Below are 22,475 nucleotides of genomic sequence, written 5' to 3' on the forward strand. Positions count from 1 at the left end.
GTTAAATGTACTTTCTTTAATGTAAATCATTTGACTTGTATTCCTTTTTTTTTTCCTTGTATTGATGCAAAACTGCTAAAACAAGGAGTGTCCTCCATGTTTGATTATAAGCCAAGAGGACAATCTGTCTTTTAGATCCTTTATTTGTCAAGTCATTTCGCTCTACAAGTTTGAAAGTTTTACACGCATGCTGTTCTCCCACAGTCATGTGCATATGGATTGTGGTGAATGGAGCGCAAAGCCTAATGTGAACCCTTAAGTAAAGACTCACTCTAGATTACAGCACAAGTTTGAAGCCACAGCTTCCCGTCAGTGTGCTATGAGATATTGGGTATTGTGAGTCATCAGTGACGAGCAGAAACAGTGGCTGTCTCAGCGCTCTCAGCATTGGCTGTTTGCAGTGTCTAAAAGGATCCAATTGGAGTAGATGAGATAAAACTGTATTTTTTTAGCATGGGTTCGATTGACTTGGAGAGGCAAAGTCTGTTACTTTTACTTTTTTTCTTTTCTTTTTTTTTTCTTTTTGGAAACGGGAAATGTGGTAATGGACTCCTTACGAAGGGGGGCTTTCCAGTTCTTCCTCCTCCTCATTCTTTTCACTCTTATTCACAGGATATACTTATTCATCTCTAGTTCCTCTGATTAGGGTGAGGCATATGAGGAGGAGGCCACAGGCATGTGGCTCATGTTAAGTTGGGTTCACCCTGTAAACGTGATTAGTAACACAATATACATGAGATATTAGCTAGATTTGTATATGTTTAATATTTATATTTGTAGAAAAAGGTCCCTCTTTGTATGTGTGTGTGTATTCCCTAGTTAGTAAATTTCCTGTCTGCCATTGGTTGTAAAAAAGCTAGTCCCAACCCAAAATCCAGGCCTGTGGTTGAGCCAGAAGTTGGATTGCCAGACTGCTCAAACAAACAGAGCAATGTTTAGATAGTGCTTTAGTTTTTACACATTTCAGTTTTCTTATAAATGACGCTGCATGTTAGGAGATCAAAATTACTTTGACTAGTGGCCCACATGTTATTTCTTGTACGTTGTAAAATTAAGGAAGTGGTGTTACTACAGTGTTCTGTACTATACTGAAACTTTGCACCCTTAAGCAGACCATACTTTGTTGAAGAATGTACGTTTTTGCAGAAAGGGGTTTCTGAGAATAGTGAAGAATCAGCACTAAAGTTGCTTGTCAAGTCATTTTGCTGTTGGTGAGATATGGATGTTTTTCTGTTATTTGTCTGACTACTATGTTTTGCGTCATCATACCTAGCCTATCTTTTATTCAGTTGCTTTACACCAGTTAATCAAACGCTTTGAAGAAGTATTAAACAAGACTAATTACTCTGGACAACAGTGGTCAAACGTTATTATTTTTTATCAAGACTTTTTCACCCATCAGATGAAACAGCCCAGCCATGTGTAAATCATGTATTGAATCTATTTTTATTTTTATTTTTTATTTTTATCCATGAATATATGAAAAACAAGGTCTCTTTTTTACCTATTTGTTTATAATGGGGGAAAAACAAGTGATGGAAATATACCCAGACTGATGTGGCATACCCATTTTTTCCAAAACATAGTGATATTGTTTTCTTTTGTTTTGCCACTTTATTCTATTGATTTGCAAAGTTTCTTTGAATTGTCTCTGGTTGTTAGAGGCTTATGTTTGTTCCATTAGGCTTATAATGGTGCATTCAACTCTATTGTTTTTGTATTTGTTGTTGATTATTATTATTATTATTATTAGTGAGATCAATTTCACTATAGCAATAATAATGAAAGTTCAGTAGTTAGTTTATTGATACCTTCTTCAAGAAACTCAATTGCCATATTAAAACTGGATTACAATCATTGTGATATTACATATACTCTAATGGATGTTCAGGGATTTGATTCTCAGAGAATGATTGAATTAACAAAATGTATACCTGTAATGCAGTGTTAGTTGCTTAGAATAAAAGTGCCTGCCAAATGTGTAACAAAAGTAAATAAAGATAAAATTTCAAAAAAAAAAATTCAAATTTAAAAAATAAAAAATAAATAAATGCTGCATTGATTTAAGATTATATTGTTTGACTTACAGGGAGTCGTGCCTATGTGCTCCTGTCCCTCAGCCAGCAGGATGGCATCGAGCAGCACATGGACTTTGATAACCGCTACACCCTGCTGGAGCTTTTTGCAGAGACCACCTCTTCTGAGGAGCATGGCATCTCCTTTGAGGGCATCCATCTTCCCCAGGTGCTCATCTTCCTTTCCACTCTTGTCTGAAAATAAGTCCAAAACCCAGTGAGGTACCTGATTGCCTGCTGTCTAGGGCTGCATGAATTATCACACGATACGAAAAATAACATTGAACTTAAATGTGATTATTGCTTAAACGCAATTCTTAGTGCAATTATGAAATCACAAAGGCTGCGATTATTTTTCTTTTATGCGCAGCTTGTCAATGAAGTATGGCTCTAAATGCTAATCCATCTGAAAGCACTGCGAGTTTGAGTCGCTTATGATGTAAAACCAACACGCGTCAAACATCTTTCAGACATGAGAAGCATTTATTAACATCTTGTCCAACAAAAGACAACATTTAATAACATGTTTTTACTCAACTCACTTCATAACGACAGTTGAACATCCTTCTGTGAGATGATTTGGCTTCTTACACAGAATAAGGCAGTTGTGTGTTTATTAGTCATGTTTAGATAATTGAAGCGTTTAAATCTTCTGTTTATTCAGCTACAGCAATATGATGCTTGTTATCTTCTGCGGCAGGGCATATTTTGGGTTTCTGCGCATGAGTGCCCTCTGGCTTTCAGATGGAGAAGCATTTACTACTGATCACAGAGCCGTACAGCTCTGACAAGCTGTGCATTAAATAATCGCAGCCTTTGCCAAATCGCATGCGATTTAATCGCGATAAATCGTGAAGCCCTACTGCTGTCTGTCTACATGGGCAACTTCCTTCTAAGACAGAATCCTAACTGAAATTGATTAATTATTGACAGCAACTCGTGCGACTTGAAATAGTGATGCTTCTTCCATGAAGTGCACAAGATGCAACACACAATTGATTGCAATAGAATTTAATGTTGCTAAGCAAACAGCATAATGCTCTGGTAAATAATACACACCAAAAAAATAAATGAATAAATAATTTGACAAAACAAGTTCCTTTTCAATACAGTTCACTTGCATTGCGTCAATAGCTGACATGTATGGGGAAAACTCCCCATAAAGAATACAGAAAACAGAATACTGAAGCCTAAAGCCCCGGGTATACTTCAGCCGTCCCCGTTCAAATTTCGAGACTGCGTGGACGGTGCGCGTGCAACAGCGCATGCGCAAGCAGGAAAGAAGAGTCCACTAGGTGGCAATACGCACAATACTGAGCGCAATGTGCAGTCGTCGAAGAAGAGTGTGTGAAGAACGATTAAAAAATAAGATGAGTAAACTCAAAAGCATGAGTTCTCCATCGTTTTTCATTCCTGTTCTCTTGGTGTATCTTCTGAACTATGTTGCAATGGTGGCTGCACTATTTTTCTTCCCCAATCCTGCCCAGCGAATGTCCGGTTGTCTGGTAATAGTATAGAAAAAATTGCACTGCACATGTGTCGAACTTTGTCATCCGCGCGCATCCTTGGTTTAGTATACTTTGAAAGACGCGCGGACGCGACTGCGTCTGTGTACCTGCACAGACAATTCGTTTTTGAGCCTGCTAAAACTAGCGGGCCCGACAGCGTATTTAAGTCACTTTGAAAGCCATTTTCTTCAGAAATTTTCTCCTTCAGTGAGAAGATCATCTCCTCCGAAGAAGATGATAGAGGCCTTTCTGCTCGCCATTGAAACAAGCCTCAAGCAGCGGATTAATGGAGTTCATCAGCTGCAGCTGACTCAGCGCTTCTCTGCAGCTATCCGACAACTCTTCAAAGAGCAGATTTTTTATGATTTTTAAAAGCGCAAATTTGAGAGATGTTTGTTGCAAAATGTCACTCCACAAGTGTGGCTCATGCAAGGCTCCCCCGTTTCCCTCGGATAAGCACCCGAGTGTATTGCTTGCCTGGACCGGAGCCAACGTATCTCATTCCTGAGGGCAGTCTTCGACTCGGCCCAAATGCGGACCTGGATTTTGCCTGGATTTTCACTCTCTGAAAATTCAGAGGCTAGTGGCGTCATTCAGAATCGGGGAAAGCCTTCCCCTGAAAATGTTTCAGAATCTACTGGGCCTCATGGCAGCAGCCTCCTCAGTAGTTCTTTTGGGCCTATTACAAATATGCAGCCACTACAACACTGGTTGAAGGCTCATGTCCCATGATTCTCAGGGTTACACATGGTTGTATCAAAGCATTGGTCCCCTGGAAATGACCCCATTTGTATCAGTTGGGGGTAGAACTGGGCTCAGGATCCAGAAGGAAAGTAGTCGTGACGGACGCCTCCAAGATTATTTGGGACGCCTTGTGCGACGACAGGCCAGCCTTCGGCTCCTGGATGGAACTGATGATGAACTGGCATTTCAGCTGCCTGGAAATTATGCTAGTACTTCTGGCCTTCAAAGAGTTCCAGTCAGAAATCGGAGGGCACCATGTCCTGGTCCGACCGGACAGCATGACCGTGGTAGCCTATATAAACTGCCATGGGGGTCTCTGGTCTTGCCCGCTGAACAAGTTGGCATGCCCCCTCTTTTGAGCATAGTGCAATCTTTGCTCGGGCTCCATGAACACGGTTGCAGATATGCTGTCCCGGAATTAACTGCCTCCGGAGGGGTGGAGACTCCACCCCCAGACGATTTGCATGATCTGGAGCATTTCCGGGCAAGCAGAGATGGACCTCTTTGCATTGGAAAAAAAACTCCCATTGCCCCATTTTCTTCACAAAAGAAAAAGATGCATTAGCCCACCGGTGGATTTCTCTGTGCCTTTATGCCTTTCCTCCGCTCTGCTCTGCTCCCTCTGGTCATAAGCCGAATCGGGGAGGACAGACACTCAGTTTTACTTGTTGCACCACTCTGGCAGAACAGTTTGGCACCCCAACCCAAGTTGTGCAGCCTCCATCTATGGCCTCTTGACAGGAGCGTTCATGCCTTTCCTGGAAGGTCACGAACATGATCTCTGAGGCAAGGGCACCTTCTACCAGTCGCCTGTATGCCCAAAAATGATCTATTCTTTTTCTGGCCGGTGTTTAGCCCGGGATATAGACCCTCTATCTTGCGAGATCTCATCGATACTCTAATTTCTGCAGGAGCTGCTGGATGGTAGACACACCCTGTCCATGCTCAAGGTTAACTAACTAGGGGTGCATCGAAATTTTGGCCGCTGAAAATTATCGGCCAAATACAACATTTTCAGTTTTTGGCTGAAAGAGGCAGACGTCTGAAAATAGGAGCTGCAAATATATGCCACCCCACCCCTCAATGTTCAGCGCTCAGGTTTTACTCTTTCTCTAGCCATTATCACTGTGTGTTGTGATGCTCCACTCAATATTCTGCTCTATGCTAGGGGTTAAATGGATCGTAGTTCGGCACAAATGTGTTTCGCTGATTAATTGCTAATTTTCACATAAATTCGGTACTTGCGTGCTGTTATCGGACTGTGCGCACAAAGGCGTGTTTAACAGTGAATTGAGTCCACTTTTGCATCTTCATGTGTTTGAACAAACGTACACATAATTATGTCAAAATACCAGTCTCGGCAAGTAATTCCCATAAACACAGTCAGTTATGTCTTAAGTAAACATAAAGAGTTAAGAAGAAATTGGATGTGTGTCATGGTATATTGGATCCGTGCATTCGGTCTTAAAGTGACAGCAACTTATAAATACCTGCTGCCAGGTCATTGTTAATCAAACAGCAAAACACATCTTTAACAAAGATTTATCTGTATTTAATTTATACAGTGATTACACTACAGTGTTATTTTACATTTAGGCTTAAAGGGTTAGTTCGCCCAAAAATGAAAATTCTGTCATTTATTACTCACCCTCATGTCGTTCCACACCCATAAAACCTTTGTTAATCTTCAGAACACAAATTAAGATATTTTAGTTGAAATCCGATAGCTCTGTGAGGCCTCCATAGGGAGCAATGACATTTCCTCTGTCAAGATCCATTAATGTACTAAAAACATATTTAATTGGTTCAAATTTAATATTTTTGGCGAGAATATTTTTGGAGCGCCAAAAAAACCAAAATAACGACTTATTTAGTGATGGCCGATTTCAAAACACTGCTTCAAGAAGCATCGGATCATAAATGAATCAGTGTATCGAATCTGCTGTTCGGAGCGCCAAAGTCACGCGATTTGACACGCGATCTGAATCATGATTCGATACACTGATTCATTTATGCTCCGAAGCTTCCTGAAGCAGTGTTTTGAAATCAGCCATCACTAAATAATGCTCCCAAATCAGAAATTGGCAGCACAGCAATTACTGACACAGTAAAGGGTAGGTTAAATAAAAGAAGAACGAAAAATAAATGAACGAATTGTAATAAATAAAGAACACACCATCCCAGTAAAATCTCACGTTTGAGTTTTAACAAGCTCCTATATTTCACAGTAGATTAATTTAGATTGATAATAATGGTTAAAAAGGCTAATACATTTTGTTTCTATTATTCTATTTTCCACAATGTCAAAGCAACACAGCTTAACCCAAAATACAAGCTCATGCAGTTGTGTGCTTCAGATAGAATACTTGCAGGAAACACATTAGTAGGCTAAGAAGAAGCAATAGCTATATTTAAGTATAACAAGGGAAGATTCCTTCAACTGTCCATCCTATTAAAAACGGCTAGGCTATATAAGATAATTGTAAAAAAAAAAAAAAAAAAAAAAAAAGAGTATTGTATTTCACCAGATTTTATGGTGTATAGATATTCAAGCGCGAATGAGCACAGCCATAAATATTAGTATTGTAATTTTACAGTTAGGCTGTAATAATTTAATTTCATATTATTACTTGTGGATTAATGACATGAAACTCTTCATTTTTTTTTTTCTTTCATTTTGTCTGGATCTATATATTTATTTAAAAATACATTTACATACATGCATTAAAAATGTCCTGGTATTATAATTATGGGGTAAAAGGCCTCAATGGGATGAAATTGAAAAGCAAAATAGTTTGGCATAATATTTTATTATTATTTATTTCTTAGGGAAAAAAAACAGTGAAACAGTTTTGTTTAAATATTATAAGTATTTGATTGATTTCTTTCTTTCTTTTTCTTTTTTATAAATTGAAATTTGAAGGATTTTTCCTTTTCTTTATCTTAAAACTTAAACTAAGTCTTTAGTTTTCATTGACCCTGTACTAATGTTCATGTGTAACAGTGTACCAAATTGGGTTTGTCTATTTTAGATTCCAGGCAAGCTGCTTTTCTCTCTGGTGAAGCGTTACTTGTGCGTCACATCATTGATGGACAAGCTCAACACGGCAGGAGTGGAGTCCACCTACGATCGTCAGGATGTTGGCCCCTCCTCCTCCACGGCAGCCTACCAATCAGAGCACGCACGTGTGCAGCGGGAGTTCGAGTTCACCATGGCCATGGCCAACCTCATCTCGGAGCTGGTGCGTGTCATGGGCTGGGACCGTAACAGGCAGCTGCCCTTCACCTCCACGAGCACTTGCAGAGGGTTGGAGGAAATAAATAATGAAATCCAGAAACACGCCGTCCGCTCCATCTTTCAGCCACGCTTCTCCGCTTCGCCTTCCATCATGGTTGCTACAGCGATGGCTGCAGTCACCCCACCAAAGAAGAAGAAAACGACAAATGGTTTCAAGACACGTTCTGACTTCACTTCACGTTCAGCATATGTGGAGTATGTGCAGGACAATCTAAAGAGTGGCATGATGGTCCGTATGCTGGAGGACTATGAGGAAGTCAGTGCTGGGGATGAAGGAGAGTTTCGCTACAGTAATGACGGCTCACCGCCGGTCCAGGTTAGTGCTCTGTGAAAGCATGAAACTCAAAAAATATCAAACACTTTATGTTTCTCACATCCAGTGTATACTATCCAGGCCATTAAATTTGTCTGTGGCAATGTCAAAGTTTGGCACCTTTTTATATAAACTTTTTTTTTTTTTTTTAATTTTAACAACAACTTTTGTGGTTATATATTTGTCAGTTATTAGACTGATTTAAGTTTCACTAAAATTAGAAATGTGCATTATTAGGGGCTGTTCACACACTTCTCCGTTGTTTTTATCATGTCCACTAGACCAGTGGTCCTCAACCCTTTTGAACCTATGTCCTATTCATTATTCAGTTACCTTATCAAATAAAATGTAGGCTATTTGTCTTCCTTGAATAATAATAGTGATTATTATTCAGTTTATAATAATTACAGTTATTGTTAAATATAAATAATAATTATTATCATTTAAAAAAGCATGACTGGACAGATGGAATTAGGGCTGGGCGATGTATCGAATGCTTTTGTCACGCGTATTTCTTCAGTAAAGCCGGTTCCCTGATTACCGCTAAATCGCCATCACCTGCTTTCAAATGGAGAGGCATTTAATAGACAGAGCCGTAGACAAAAGCATTCGATACATCGCCCAGCCCTAGATGGAATATCATTATCAATTGTTTCCCAGGGAACAAAAAAAGCCTTGTGAATAGATATTATATTTATGAGTGTTAAACAAATAAAACATTAAATTTAACATTCAAACTTCAGTTAGGTTGCTAATCATAAACAGCAGCCAATCAGCATATAATTTGGATTCTTATGAATAATTCCAATGGAAAACAAAAGCAAGAAAAATGAGAGAAGGATTAACCTTAAATATCTGGTTTGTTTAGTCTTTATCGTGTCTGGATGCTAGACGGCAAGATGGTTTTGCAAGAAGTCCAAATTGCCAGGTTTTACACCCTTCTGGGTCTCATTTTGAAGGCTGCTCCCTCTGGAGGCCACATTTGTCATCTGCATTCGTTTTTGAGCTTGTCTCATTTCAGAAAAGCAACCATTATAAAATTGAATGTTGTTCCATGTGTGTCATCCAGTCAGGCTACCAAAATGTATCACCACCCTGCCCAATTGGTTATCTTATAATAATATTGAAATGAAATTCCTTCCTTGATTTGCATTGTTCATTCTCTTGACTTGTTATTTGAAGGAAAAACACAATCATGGAAGTTTTTGATCATGCAGATTTGTCCGCAGTGTTGTTCAGCCAATGCTAACGCTACTTGGCTTGTGTGAGTGTTTTAGTGATGCAAGGATCGCAGATATATAGGCAGATCGGGCGGGCCAAGTAATAAAAAAATAACATTACAATTAGACTCAAGATAAATTGTTAATGTGTTGATTTTAATAAAGACACATAAGTCTAATTTCACGATAAAATGCAACGAACATGCGTAACTCTTTTACTTTCATTTTCAACATATCTCTTCCGGGAAAACCAATCAAGGAAGACCTATGCCTCGAGCACCTCCTAGTGGTCATTAAATAAAACACAAAGGAGATTAGATGTTGCTTAAAGGGATAGTTCACCCAAAAATGAAAATTTGATGTTTATCTGCTTACCCCCAGGGCATCCAAGATGTAGGTGACTTTGTTTCTTCAGTAGAACACAAATGATGATTTTTAACTCCCTGAGGTCTGAAAACGCGCCGGCGCGTTTTGCAGGATTTTTTTTCACATATCAGCAAAACAGACTTAAAATACTCCGTCATTTCTTGTCATAGAGACATAAGTAATATATCAATTGAAACTATAGAATGTCTTCTTTTATTTGTGTACACTCAGAGTAAAAACACAATGTTGTGCTTTTTGTAAAATAAAGAAAACTAACATGATGCGTGATCTCTCCTCTCCCTCTGAACGAAGTCCAATCTGATAGTTCTCAGAAAATGAACTGTAACTTATGAATACTAATGACAAAAAAATGACACTTACGTCTAAAGAAACGTTGAAATGTCAGGTTTTAAATCGTGCAAGTCAAATCGAAAACAAACATTCTGTGTTTATGTAATCTGTATGAAAAGAGAGCCATGTCAGAAGTCTGTGATTCAGCTCATTACCCGCTAATGCGGCCACGCCCACGGAGCCAGCGCTATTCAGATGCAAATTCAGAGGCAATACATGCATTCATCGTCTCAATCGTGTATTTATTGTCTTGAAAAGTGTTTATTTGGATGTTAAAGCAATGGTTAGCGATCTCTAGAAGACATGCCGTTAGTTCCTAGTTCCTTTTCTTCTTTATATGAATTTGTGGCCTAAAGGTGTACAGAGAGCGCCCTCCGGCTACAAGTATGAATTGAAAACACAGTATCCAGCACTCATAGTGATGACAATAAATATTACTTCTTAGTATAGAAAATTGACATAAATATATAAGAATCCATCAATATTTGTCCAAATGTGCATGCTTTTAAGCTAAAAGCCTATATGAAATGCCATAGAGGTAACATAATTGTTCAGACACTTTGCATCACAGGAATACATAATATTTTAAAGAATATAATAGAATACCATTATTTTAAATTGTAATAATATTTCACAGTATTGCTGTTTATGATGAGCTGAGACATTATTACAGAGGGTTTTTTTCACAGCTTACCTGACTGAAAGGCCTCATTAATATGCAAGTCATTTCAGGTCATTATTATGTGATTCTTTTGTCTTCTCAGGTGTAAATGGCCCATTATTCATGCAGATTCACGCCTCCAAGCATACCGTTTTTCTTGACAAAAAGTGTCTTACAAAAACTAAATCAATATATTGTTTTATATGAAGGAGTAGGCAGCATAATTTTTACATAATTCTGAAGCAAAAACTCTAGTCTACAACCTCCAATACCCAAAAGTCTTGTGAACACAGATTTAATATACTTTTTTTGCCCTTATTTCAGTGACTTAAGTTTTTTGTTTTTTCAATAACCACGCATAAACATTATTCCTTCAAAAATACAAACATGTACATACATGTTCCTCACATATTATTGTAGCCTAGTTTGTGCTGAATACAGTGTAATGACACTTTTGTCATTTATATGTTTATGAACAACTGAAAAAAGCACAAATGTCAGGGCATGTCAAAACTTCTCCAAGCCCCAAATCAGCCTCAGACTCCAGAGGGTTAACTCCAACTGTTGCGGTCTGGCAGTTGTATAATGCGTGTCAATGGTAACACAATTTATAAGAGTCAAAAAACATGTATAGACAAATCCAAATTAAACCCTGCGGCTCATGACTGCACATTGATGTCCTAAGACACGAAACGATCAGTTTGTGCGAGAAACCGAACAGTATTTATTTTAAATGATAATAATTATTATAATTTTTTACCTCTAATACACCACTATGTCCATCTGCGTTCAGCACTCGGTTAGTGAGGTCTGATCGCGCTCTTACAAAGGAAGTGATGTCTCGCGCATATACTTCAATGAGTGTGAGACATCACTTCCGTTGTCAGAACACGTAAGTTAATTTTATCTGCCTCTCAACTCAAGCTCAGTGCTTTACTGTCAAATGTGCAATTCCAAGAAATAAACATATTATTATTAACTCCACGTAATGCAAAACAATAGTAATTCTATGATTAAATTACCTTAATGATTCAAAATCCCCTCAGCACTACCAAATCAGGTGCTGGTGCCACCATCTGTAGAACTTAGTGGCACTGGTGCTGCTCCTGTCAAATGTAAGCTGGAGCCCTGGTAATGGTTGCTTTTCTGAAATGAGACTGTCTCAATGATGTATTGTGGCTGACAAATGCGATATAGGTCCTGCTACATGTGAATGTATATATAAATGATATAGATTGTAACCTGTTATAATCAGTGGTCCATTTACTCTCAAGTCACTGAAAGTAAACTGATGCTCCGTTCTATTTCTGACGTACTCCATGCATTTGTCCGACAGCAGGACAAATAGATTTGGTACATTCGCTTTGAGTCCACGTCCCTGACCGGTGTAGACATGGTGCTAGAATGTTGCAATCCATATTCATTTGCAAATAGTTAAAAGTTTCAACTCGTCTTGTCGTGAGTTTATCAAAAATATTGCTTCCAGCGCTGACTGGGGTGCAGTTCTGGTAAGTCGTTTCACTCGACGGCCATCTTTGAAACGCCTCTCAGGCAGCTATTTCAGTCATGTCATCTCTTTGAATGGGGAAACATCAAATTCTCCAAAGCTATTTAGCAAGCTTATGATTAAATTTCATATTTAAAATCACCAATGAAATCTGACCCAACAATCGTCTCATAAATTTTTTCAAATGCTCAAATCGTGACATTTTTTGCACTCTTATTTAGAAGGCGGGACTTATTCTGCCATATTACGCTTTGTACTTTCTCCCATTCATAGTAATATGAGTGCACCATCTTTGTATATCTAAAGTCTTTGCTAATATTTAATCAAACCTGTATTAACGCTCAAACATCTGCATTCATCAAGCTCAACCATTCAACCCTGCTATCGAAGTTAACGTAACTTGCTCAAAAAGTAGAGCAAGGCACTAACCATGCAGTGGTCATTGGTTCATTTTCCAGGGAAAGTACGAGTTGAAAAAATGCAAACCTCAGATCAAATGAATAGAAAATTAAACTTCTCTTACTTTGACCTTTTGAGTTTGCCAATGAACATTATCTAAAGTTGAAGCATTCATCAGCATAATCCGTTCCTTGTCCATTTGCTTAAAAAGAAAAGCAATTCAGACCCTTTTTATGTTATTTAAATCCTGTCATGTTTTGGCTTTTGCAGGTGTACTGGAACTCCCTCTCCAGGACCTACTGGGTGCACTGGCATATGATTGAAATTCTGGGCAATGGCAGTGGAGGACAGGCTGAGAAAGAGACGCAGGAAAAGGCCTCCTCCCTCACAGAGACACTCAAACTCACTACTGGTAAGGCTTAGTCATCAAGGACTCTCACACTCTACCAAATGATTGTGTTTGCCTTATATGTGTATCCATCTCTTTATATGAGACCAGTGTTCTCTTCTGTGTTTGTGAACATGACAGTGAGTCAGACGTTCTTCTCAAAGCCCCCCGGTGGACTGTACACATTGCCTTACCTGATGGAGGGCTCCCAGAATGACGCAGGCACCCTGAGCCGTGCTGAATGGTGGGAAGTGCTCTTTTTCATCAAGAAGTTGGAACCCAAGCAGCAGCAGGAGATCAACAACATCCTGCGACAGAGCCTTGATGAACCGGTACTCACTGCTCTTAGTCTATGTAAAAAATAAATACAGTGCCATTCAGTGCCCCGAGTGTCCCCTCTACAAAGGTTTAGGATTTAGAAAAATTTAAAACAAAGAAAAATCATCCAAAATGTGAATCTCATGAAACCTCTCAAAATAATGTCATATTTAGCCCTAAAATCAAAAGAAAGGGAGAGAAATATATATATTTATTGTATTGACAGTGAAGATTCTCATTACTGTAATGCAAGCCAACCTCATTTTGATTTGGGGGGGAAAAATACTAAAAGCAATGATTATATAAGTTTTATTCTAATATGTATTATTTAGCAAGGATGTATTAAATTGATCAAAAGTGACAGTAAAGACATTTATAATGTTAATGTTAATGTATAATGTTCAAATAAGTGCTGTTTGTTTTATTCATGCAGCCTTGGTGAGCAGAAGAGACTTTTCAAAACATTGAAAACATTATATATATTAGGGCTGTGAAAATTAGTTATTTTTTTAACTAAGTCAAAATTAATTTTTTCAGTTTAACACATTAAAAATATTTAATGCAATTAACACGGCATCCGTTTTTTTCCGTCTTAATTTGGCTAGCGTTACATTATATGATCACGTTTTTTTTTCACGCAAATACTTTTAACCATTCAAGCACCATGAGGCAAACAAGAATGTGCTGTCTGAATATAGTGTCTGTGACACACACCCGACTTGTGCACATAAAGATGCGTGCCAGTATCGAGCACTTTCTCCCTTGAACAAACAACACCACACCAAATTATGTGAAAATGCCAGTTTTGTCGGGTATCCTCATAAGAGCAGTCTTAAACGAATAAATAGCGTCTTAAAAGACCTTAAAGAGTTGTGAGAATCATGTTCGGCTGTGGCAGCTCTTAAAGTCAAAGCAGCCTAATAAACCAGCTGCTGTGATGTCTGTCATTAATGTTAATCAAAGAACAAAGGTAACAGAGAAAATTGTAGCTTTAATAAGGATTAAAGTTTAATCTATCTATTAATTTATAATTTATGTAGTAAAGACTGTAAAGCGTTCGATAACTTTATTCAATTTCTGTATATTTCCAGGAAGGCCACAGGTAAATGACATTTATTATAATGAGTTTATGTGAAGATTGTTTTTAAGTTCACTTAAATTCAAAGTTATTTTTTAAAGCCTAATGTTGAAATTGATAGACATTCAACAATAACTGAAAGGTTTAAAAAAAAAATCAATTTCATAGAGACATAGAAGTAATACTGGCCTTCATTCATAAAAAGATGCAATTAAACAAGTATTTAAATATACTGTCTTTAAGTTGTTTCTACATTAATTTGGAGAGTAACTGTGAAGTTATTACAATATAAAAATAATAAAGGCCCGGTTTCACAGACAGGGCTAGACTAAGCCAGGATTAGGCCTTAGTTCAATTAAGACATTTAATTAGCTTTTATAAATGTACCCTAAAAAGAAACATTACTGGTGTGCATCTTGAGACAGAATAATGGCACTGACATATTTTAAGATATGTTAGTGCATGTTGCTTTCAGTTAAAACAGCTCAAACATGCATTTTAGTCTGAGACTAGCTTAAGCCTTGTCTGTGAAACCGGGGGAATAATTCCAATTTTTTTTATCACGATTTTTTGTTTTTGTGTTTTGTTTTTAATCGATTGACAGCTTATATAATGTTTAAAATGAACCAGGCAATGACTGTAATTCCCGTTACTAAATGAATTTGTTTCATGCTTTCTCTTCGACTTTCTCTTGGTATCTGTTAGATGGTAGAACTTGATGAGTCGACTCTCATCCAGCTGTCCATCACGGGTGAGGTCGCACGGAAAGTCCTCCACTACCTGAAACAGAATTTGCAGGCCTCCTGTCTGGGCGACCTGCTCTGCTCCCACACTTTCATCAAGCACTACCTGAGCTGTGGAGGTGCCGGCCTTGAGGATGAGGAAATGCTGATGGATAGCTCGCTTGGAGGACAAGGAGCTTCGTCGTCTTCGTCGTTATCTTCGGCCACAGCCTCCTCTTCCTCCTCAGCCTCTTCCTGCATCATGGGCTCTGTGTCCAAGAAAGCTAAGAAAGAGATCCCAGCAGACACAGGCAGCGAGACAGAAAGTGAACTTCCCAGTGAAGATGACACCAAGTATCCCGACGACCTGGAGGAGAAGATGAAAGGCAAGTCTTTGTTTCGAGCCTTTTGTTGTTGCTTTTTGAATGTGACTGTTAGTGGAACTTTTTTCTTTTTCTTTTTTTTGTTCAAAATGATGAATTTCTGTGAATAGAATATTTTTAATATGACCGTACACACCCTGTGACAGTAGAAACGTGTCCAACAGTGGAGATATACCATTTATGCTGCAGTAGATATATTTGCCCAAGGCAGACAAAAACTTGCATGGCTCAACGCTAAGGATTTTTATCTATTGGGCTTCAGTGGTTCTTATTTTTACTTGCCCTGCCAAAAGTTCAAACATTATTAAAGGCAAGTAAACAAACAAATAAATAGAACAAAGATACAAATGAAAAATAATGCTTGAAGTTTTTCAGGTAGGTCTAACAGTAGTAGGTAAGAAATGGTACAGAAATTGAATAAAGTATTAAAATGCAAAATAACTGTGTAGTTTTCACTGTATAAAATGTTTCATGTTTCATGGCCGGTAAAAAAAAAATATTTATGGCTGGTAAATTTTCTTAAGTCACCGGCCATTGACAGGTGTGGCAAAACGTTAGTTTTAGGCCCTGTTGGTAAACAAAATAAAGCCACATCCAGTGGTGTTTCTTATCCGTCTCATCTAAATTTCTTTGATTTATTGGGTAAAAGTAGTGCTCAAGAACAAGTAGATGTACATTTCTCCCTCTAAGCAAGTGTTTCTTGTTGTGTTGCTGTTCACTGCAGTGTTCAACAGTCCAAAGGTGCAGGGTAAGAAGAGCTGTCTAGAGAAGATGGGGGAGGTCGTGGACATCATGAAGAAGAGCAGCTCAGACTCCGGACTGCAGCTGGCTGGCATGAAAGTCATCAGTAAGATTCTAGAGGAAGAGGGACCTCAGGAGAGAAGCACCCTCAGATCAGACTCGGCACAAACTATCCGGTGGGACTTCCAGACCATAAATACCACAACTCTCAGTTCTGTGTTTTCTTATTTATAATTTTTTGAACTGCAATTGAATGACTTTCGGTATAACATTTTAATTAAAAAATGTTTTTAAAAAAGTGTTAAAAAAACTTAAACTTCATTAAATGTGCTAAGATAACATTTTTCTTTTTACGGCACCTTATATAATATACAACATAATTCTATACATATCATATTAAAATTTACCGTTCCTAATGAGCTTATGTTTTGAAAGTAATGAGTAGTTTTACCCATAGCGTTTTAATATACTCATAGATCACTCCTTTTTTCATTAATGAAATGGACCCTTTTCACATTTCCGGGGTTCTCTGAAGCGGAAGTCGTAGTTGGGTGAACTTATATAGTAGTGAACAGGAAATGCATTTGCTCCAGTAGCAAAAAAAAAAAGCCCACAATAATGTTTACACCTTTACCATTGCATTAGAAATAATTGTATTGTACAATTTTTTTTTTTTTTTTGTGTGTGTGTGTGCTATTTAATGCATAATATAATACTAATTTTATTTTATTTTTTAAAGGTACACTTTATTTTAGGGTGTTCTTACAGTATAATTATTATGAGAGCTTGTTTCTGCTTCAGAATAAAACAATTTATAAGATAATTGCAACTTTTTATCTCAAAATTATGACTCGCAAATTATAAAGTCAGAATTGTGGGATATAAACTCGCACTTGCAAGTTATAAAGTCCTATTCTGAGGAAAAAGTCAGAATTCAATCAGAAAGGGTTAGTTCACCCAAAAATGAAAATTATGTCATTAATGACTCACCCTCATGTTGTTCCAAACCCGTAAGACCTCCGTTCATCTTCGGAACACAGTTTAAGATATTTTAGATTTAGTCAGAGCTTTCTGTCCCTCCATTGAAAGTGTAGGTACTAGGGATGCAACAATACAGTTAGCCCACGGTTCAATACATACCTCGGTTTTTTAACCACGGTTTTCGGTTCGGTTCGGTTCAGTTTGTTATTCTATGCTTAGGCAATAGGAACAGTAAGAGGTTAGTAGAAAAAGTAAAAACGATTTATTGCAATACTCCTTTATTTTATTTAAAAGCAAAGAAAAGTCCACTAGTTTCTAGTGTATTGTATAATATCAAATAATTTTTTATTTTAAAATTAACACTGACATCTCACAGCTGTTGGTAGCCCATGTACAAACTGTACAAACAAATTCTTCAAAGCTGTTTACCAAGCTTTCGATTAAATTTAATATTTGAAATCACCAATAAAATCTGACAACAACTGCCTCATTTTATTTAATTTTTTTTCTCAAACGCTGGAATCATGACAAAAAATCTGTACTTTTCAGGCTCGATCAAGCTAATGCGCATGCGCAGACCTAAATGCGCGTCTCTTGTGCCTCATTTCGGAGACACTCGTCTGGCTGTTTCTATAGAAACCAGTGCTTCTAACGGCCGCTGCAGTGACGCAATGACTTTATCAGTCAGCGATTGGCTCTTATTTAGAAGGCGGGACTTATTCCACCATATTGCGCGTTTCACTTTCTCCCATTCAAAACAATACGAGTGACGCGTCTTGTGTTATTCTATAGTCTTTGATTATACTCAACGGCAAAACCGAAATGTCTCCACACCACGGATTTGAAAGACGCCGGCGCTTCCTCGTACTGTAGCCTCACTTCCCCGCCGCTCGCCATGTTAAAGTGTGGAATGATGGTTTAGTGCCCCCTAACTTTAGAGCATAGTGATTGAATATTTACTCGCGGGGAGGAGTACTCGTAGACTTACAGGCACACACAAACAGTCAATTCGGAGAGAAATAAAACGCACATAAATTATTTAAACGTAAAACCGAAAAAACCGCAATTCACAAGCGTGTATTGAACCGTGGATGTCGTACCGAACGGTTCAATATTATATTGAGAATTGTGGCATCCCTAGTAGGTACGGTATACTGTCCATGTCCAGAAAGGTAATAAAAACATCATCAAAGTAGTCCATGTGACATCAGTGGGTTAGTTAGAAGTTTTTGAAGCATCGAAAATGGAGGGACAGAAAGCTGTCGGACTAAATCTAAAATATCTTAAACTGTGTTCCGAAGATGAACGGAGGTCTTACGGGTTTGGAACGACATGAGGGTGATTCATTAATGACATAATTTTCATTTTTGGGTGAACTAACCCTTTAACTAAGAACATTTTGAAAAGGGTCCATTGTCTACATGCAATGCGTAATGCATTACGTTCCATAAACAGTAATGTAGAATAACTTTTATTAGTTTATATCACTAAAAAGTATTTAAAATAACTTATTTTTCTTTTTACAGTGACAAAGTCTTAAAGATGTTGGTGGAGATGATTGGCAGTCAGCCCAAGCAGAACGCTGTCATTGCGCTGCTTCTGACCCGCAGTCTTATGCTGAAATATGAGTGGAGGGTCTCCTTCGCTACAGAGGGCGGCGTTAAAGCCATCCTGTGCTGCATGCAGGAGTATCCTACTTGTATACAGGTGCAGCAGATTGCACTGGCGGTGAGTGAGGATTCTTGTGACATGTTCTTTTGCCTTCAGGGACATGAGTTATGTTCTGCCTGAATAGAATTTCATTGTTCATGCATTCTTTTAGAACTCTGCGTCATGACAATAATTAATTTATTTTAACATACCGCTCATGAAAATATGACGAGAAAATAATTCTTATAATTAATAATGAATCTTAATGTTTTTGAAAAAGAAACATCTAAATGAATATGATTGTTCCAAATCATTAATGTTGGGCATTGCCCTTTGAGCTGATGCTGAAGAGTGAATGAACACCGGTTTGCTAGCGAGTTAATAAACTCAACTTGATGCATCTTATATGAGATTATTAAGATATATACTACATAAAAGTAATATTACAACATCTGCACAAAAGTATGTGAATGCACATGTGAACTTGACGCGCTAGTCAGAATGTGTAACTCCCATTTTGAATGTGCTCTTCCCGTCACAACACGCAGAGACACGGGCAACTAAAGCATTTTAGATTTTACAACATTCTATTACAGTGGTGTTCTCATTATAACTATATGTATATGGCAGATTGGCCCTGCACATCTTGCACTTAAGTTAATCTGAAACATGCTGCTATAATGCATTTAATATCGTGCACACATTTCAGTTTGTTACAAATGTGAGCAGTATGTGAACCCAAGTTTATTTGTATAGTACCTTTTCCACACGCCAGTAGTTTGTTTAGCTTTAAAGAAATAGTTCACCCAAAAATGAAAATTGTCCCATAATTTACTCACCCTTAAGCGATCCTAGGTGTATATGACTTTCTTCTTTCAGCCGAACACAATCGGAGTTATATTAAATAATATCCTGGCTCTTCCCAGCTTGTAATTGCATTGAGTTTTTGAATCCCCAAAAAGCGCATCCATCCATCATAATTGTAATCCAAACGGCTCCATTGGGTTAATAAAGGCCTGAAGCGAAGCAAAGCGATGGGTTTTTGCAAGAAAAATATACATATTTAAAACTTTATAAACTATAATCACTGGCTTATTTATTTTTGCAAAATGGTCTTGTGGTATCATCCACACATGTGTTGATAACATAACTGAAATAAAGTAATAGCCTAGTTAACAATTACTTGTTACATAGGATATGATGTATTTTATTTTATTTTATTTACTTGACTTAAAATTTGCTTATATTGTAAATGTTAATTTCCTGTCATATCTTGGAATATTTGAAAGCCAGGTTTTTCCTAATATCTGTCATTGTTGCCAGAACACATTTTACATATGGAGAAAACTAATTGTTTAGTCAATAATTCAAGAAGGTCCTCTTGATTCTAACTTCTACTTGCCCTTACGAAAAAGTAACACAGTTCTTGTAATTAACTATAGCATTTGTTACAATAAGGATATAATTACAGGTAAGACCATTGATGCTTAGGCCAACATTAACTTTTTTTATTTCTTTTGTCTGTAGCATTTGTAATGAAAAATAGGAACATAAACATTTAGAAATTATGGCTACAACATGCCACAGCTGTAATATAAATCTTCAATGAAAGATCTATTCCTTTAACAGATTATCTATTATAAATTTAGTCAAGTTAGTCAAAATTAACCACAGTAAATACAATAGAACTTGATAAATTCTAGCAAAGGTGGTGAGTAGTTTAAAAAGCTTTCTAAATGATGTTTTCTCCCCTTTTCATCAGTCTTTTTAGTTTATGAGGTTGTTCTAGATCACATTTGACTTTCTCCATATCGTTTTAAAGTGGTACATTTTCAATAGAATTCAAATGGGTCACACATTTTATCATCTGTGTCACAATATGAACGGCTAGCGCAAATCTTATCACACTTTTGGAGCGTGCTAGTGAACGCGCGCAGAGTATGGTGATTCACACGCTACTCATGCAACCGGGCTTCAGATAATTGTCCGTTCAGTTCATACGGGAATAGTGCTTAGTGCTTATAAAAGCTCTGAACATGTGATGTATATTAATTAATTAATAATTAATAGCCTGATTCTATGTTTCCATTAACCACAGTAGGCTATAAATAAACTTGCTTGTTTTGGTTATTGGGTGGGGTTACCCCCCCATCCCCCCTGCAAACTACACCCTGGTTGAGTGGAATCAGAGACAGAATCATTACTTTCCTTACGATTCTCATATCTATTGAGCAGAATCTTTTTGAAGCACATTGTCAGTACACTGCAAATAAATATTTATGGATACAGAAGTATTGAATCTTCAGAGTGCCTGACGAATATTAATTTTTCTCTCCCAGACTCTGAAGGTCATCACAGGTGCCAGTAAACACGACCCCCGCAGTGTGCTTGCGTGTCTGCCCCTTTCTGAGTCTGGCACTCAGATGATGCTGGAAATTTTTGCAAGCATAGGCTCTGCTACACCGGAAGGTTCCAAAGGACTCCTATGTGCCATCCCTTCTGCCATTGACCTCATGCTCGGCACAGCAGGGTAAGAGGTTTTAAGTCTGTTTTAGATGTACCATAATTGACTGAATTCACTGAATTCACTTTTTCTACTGTGATTTATGCAGTTGTGGTTTGTCTGTGCGGAACGGGCTGCTGGTCATCATCATGTTGATTTCCAGCCACAAGAGCCTGGCGGAGCAGCTAGTCGCCTGCAATGTCAGTGCCACGCTGAAGAAGTGCCTTTCTGCTCAGAATCAACACAGCATGCTGGCCATCATAGCCCTCAACCACATCTCCATGGTCCACAAACTGGAGAAAAAGGGTATCATCATGCAGTATTGTAACTGCTTGCCAAATTTAATTGCTTTTAGATGCTTTTGAAAAATCCCAAACCCTGCTAACATACAACTAATAATTACCATCATAGCATAATTAACCAGGAATGTGGGAATGATTTGAACAGTGGGAGGTTAATGAAGGCATTGGGCCAAAATACATAGTTGTCTCTAAAACAATGATTACCATGGCCCTGTAATAAGCAGTATGTTAATAAAACCATAAACATTCACTCTTGACTTGGGATACAAATGTTTGTACCTCAAATTGCCTTGTTTAAAGTAACATGCAGCACTGTTTGCCTCTGTAGAGTCTCAAGAAGAGCATGACTTTAAGGACACAGAGCTAAAGATGTTGGTGGTGAGTCTGAAGGAAATGCCAGCCACAAAAGAGGTAATACTGACCCTGGAGCAGCTGCTCTGCGACGACGCCTCCCAACTGGAGGAAGAGAGAAACGAAGTAACTCGCAGCAGAGACACCTTCCAGGACCTCATCCGCCTCCTGGACCAGCACAGAGCAGATCGGGCTGTACAGCTTTCCATCCTTAGGTGAGTCTTTGTCTTAAATATAATTAGGTAATAGATAACAGATATTTCAATCTACTTTGAGGTAGATACACTCACAAAATATGTTCACATTTCACCCTGAAATCAAATGTTTTTTTAAACATTTTGCATTAAGAGTAGTGTTGAGTATCGAGAACCAGTTCCATTTTAGAAGTGGTTCCAAATTTCCAAACGCCATGGATTCGATAAGACTTGAGTCCACTTATTGATTGCTGTGTGCGCATTTTAATGCAATTTCAAACCATTCAAGAGCAAGACGACGTGAAAGAGAACTCCTTTCGGCACTTGCACGCTGTTTTCAGTGTGCACTCTAATGCGGGAATACTAAATTGAGTTCTCTTTCACGTCTTCTTGTGCTTGAACACACAAAATTGTCAAAATAT

The 22,475-nt window shown here is 37.9% G+C and overlaps 1 protein-coding gene across 3 annotated transcripts in view; it reads left to right on the top strand.

The window, feature by feature from the left end:
* LOC125277195 (cullin-9) overlaps positions 1-22,475 on the top strand; it is a 62,176-nt gene that overhangs the window by 4,802 nt on the left and 34,899 nt on the right. For all 3 annotated transcript variants that reach the window (XM_048205521.1, XM_048205522.1, XM_048205523.1), the window contains exons 3-12: positions 2,090-2,244; positions 7,360-7,941; positions 12,713-12,854; positions 12,972-13,162; positions 14,932-15,334; positions 16,056-16,248; positions 18,580-18,781; positions 21,043-21,233; positions 21,316-21,512; positions 21,837-22,074. In XM_048205521.1, coding sequence (XP_048061478.1) covers positions 2,090-2,244; positions 7,360-7,941; positions 12,713-12,854; positions 12,972-13,162; positions 14,932-15,334; positions 16,056-16,248; positions 18,580-18,781; positions 21,043-21,233; positions 21,316-21,512; positions 21,837-22,074 — 2,494 coding nt within the window. The remainder of the gene's footprint in view (positions 1-2,089; positions 2,245-7,359; positions 7,942-12,712; positions 12,855-12,971; positions 13,163-14,931; positions 15,335-16,055; positions 16,249-18,579; positions 18,782-21,042; positions 21,234-21,315; positions 21,513-21,836; positions 22,075-22,475) is intronic.

Source organism: Megalobrama amblycephala, linkage group LG10 (assembly GCF_018812025.1).
Source record: "Megalobrama amblycephala isolate DHTTF-2021 linkage group LG10, ASM1881202v1, whole genome shotgun sequence".
Lineage (NCBI taxonomy): Eukaryota > Metazoa > Chordata > Actinopteri > Cypriniformes > Xenocyprididae > Megalobrama > Megalobrama amblycephala.